The sequence below is a fragment of the Cynara cardunculus genome (assembly GCF_001531365.2).
Source record: "Cynara cardunculus var. scolymus isolate 2C chromosome LG 4, CcrdV1, whole genome shotgun sequence".
NCBI classification, from domain to species: domain Eukaryota; kingdom Viridiplantae; phylum Streptophyta; class Magnoliopsida; order Asterales; family Asteraceae; genus Cynara; species Cynara cardunculus.
The window spans coordinates 16,606,530-16,607,583 of NC_037531.1; the positions used below are offsets into that span (position 1 = coordinate 16,606,530).

A 1,054-nucleotide genomic window follows, 5' to 3' on the forward strand; every position below is an offset into this window, starting at 1 on the left:
ACTAATATCGATATATTTTTGTCAAATTTTTATGTTATCTTCAAACATATATTTTATTCAAAAATAAAAACATCATCGCTTTCTCAAAATCACATAAAACCATATTATAATATCGACTGAGATAAATAATAAAATGAAATATTAAAATCACGATTTTCTCGCTGCATTGCGCGAGTACGCTTCTAGTAACATTAAATGAACGAGTTTTTTTTTTTCATATTCGTTCATCATAAAAATGTGTTTGTTCGTATTCGTTTATGTTCGTTTGTTAAAATGTTAAACGAACGTAAACGAAATAAATGAACAGACACAAATAAATAAAAACAACTATCATTACTCATCATTTTGTTCCGAAAAAATAACATAACGAAATGGAATGGAATACCAGATAAACTTAAAAAACGATATAAAAAGAATTCTATAAATTAAATTAAATTAATGACTTTACATATTAATTTATATATAAGCAAGTGTAAACGAACGTGATCATTGTTCATGTTCGTTTATTTAAATAAACGAACAAAAAGATGTGTTCATGTTCGTTCATTTATTAAATAAACAAACTTTCAGTGGAACAGTTTAAACTGTTCATAAACAGTTTGTTCATCATTCAGTTCGTTTACAACCCTAAATATTGTTAACGAGGTTATGATTTGGTTTTGTAGGCAAGAATTCCGAGGATTGGTGTAGAGACGACATGCATATACGAAAGACTACAAGAGTTAATCAACGAAGCTCGTAAAGATTGAGAAAAAGACAAAATATCAACTCTTTTTATACAGTAATTATCAGATGTGTCAATTCTGATTCATTTATTAAAATTAAGCTAATTTAGTTTATATTTTATTTTTAACTGATTAAATAAGTAAACCTTAAAAATATAGTTGAAAATAAAAATTGGTAAAAGAGCACGGTCCACCAATATCGGCATAGGTTAGCCCCGACTCAACGTCACACATTCTTCAGGTCCTGAGAGGGATCCAGTGGTTTAGTCGGTAAAGACAGCACTTCGAGCGTGTCGTTTGCTATTCAAAGTGTATTTGAATGCTTACAG

General features: G+C 28.7%; 1 protein-coding gene across 3 annotated transcripts in view; it reads left to right on the forward strand.

Moving 5' to 3' along the window:
• The window catches only part of LOC112511742, a 4,338-nt gene extending 3,549 nt beyond the window's left edge, over positions 1–789 (forward strand). For 2 of the 3 annotated variants that reach the window (XM_025117469.1, XM_025117470.1), the window contains exon 3: positions 666–789. In XM_025117469.1, the coding sequence (XP_024973237.1) occupies positions 666–749 (84 nt within the window). In that variant the 3' untranslated portion in view covers positions 750–789. The remainder of the gene's footprint in view (positions 1–665) is intronic. The other variant, XR_003069118.1, reaches the window with a different exon arrangement.
• The last annotated feature ends 265 nt before the right edge of the window (positions 790–1,054 follow it).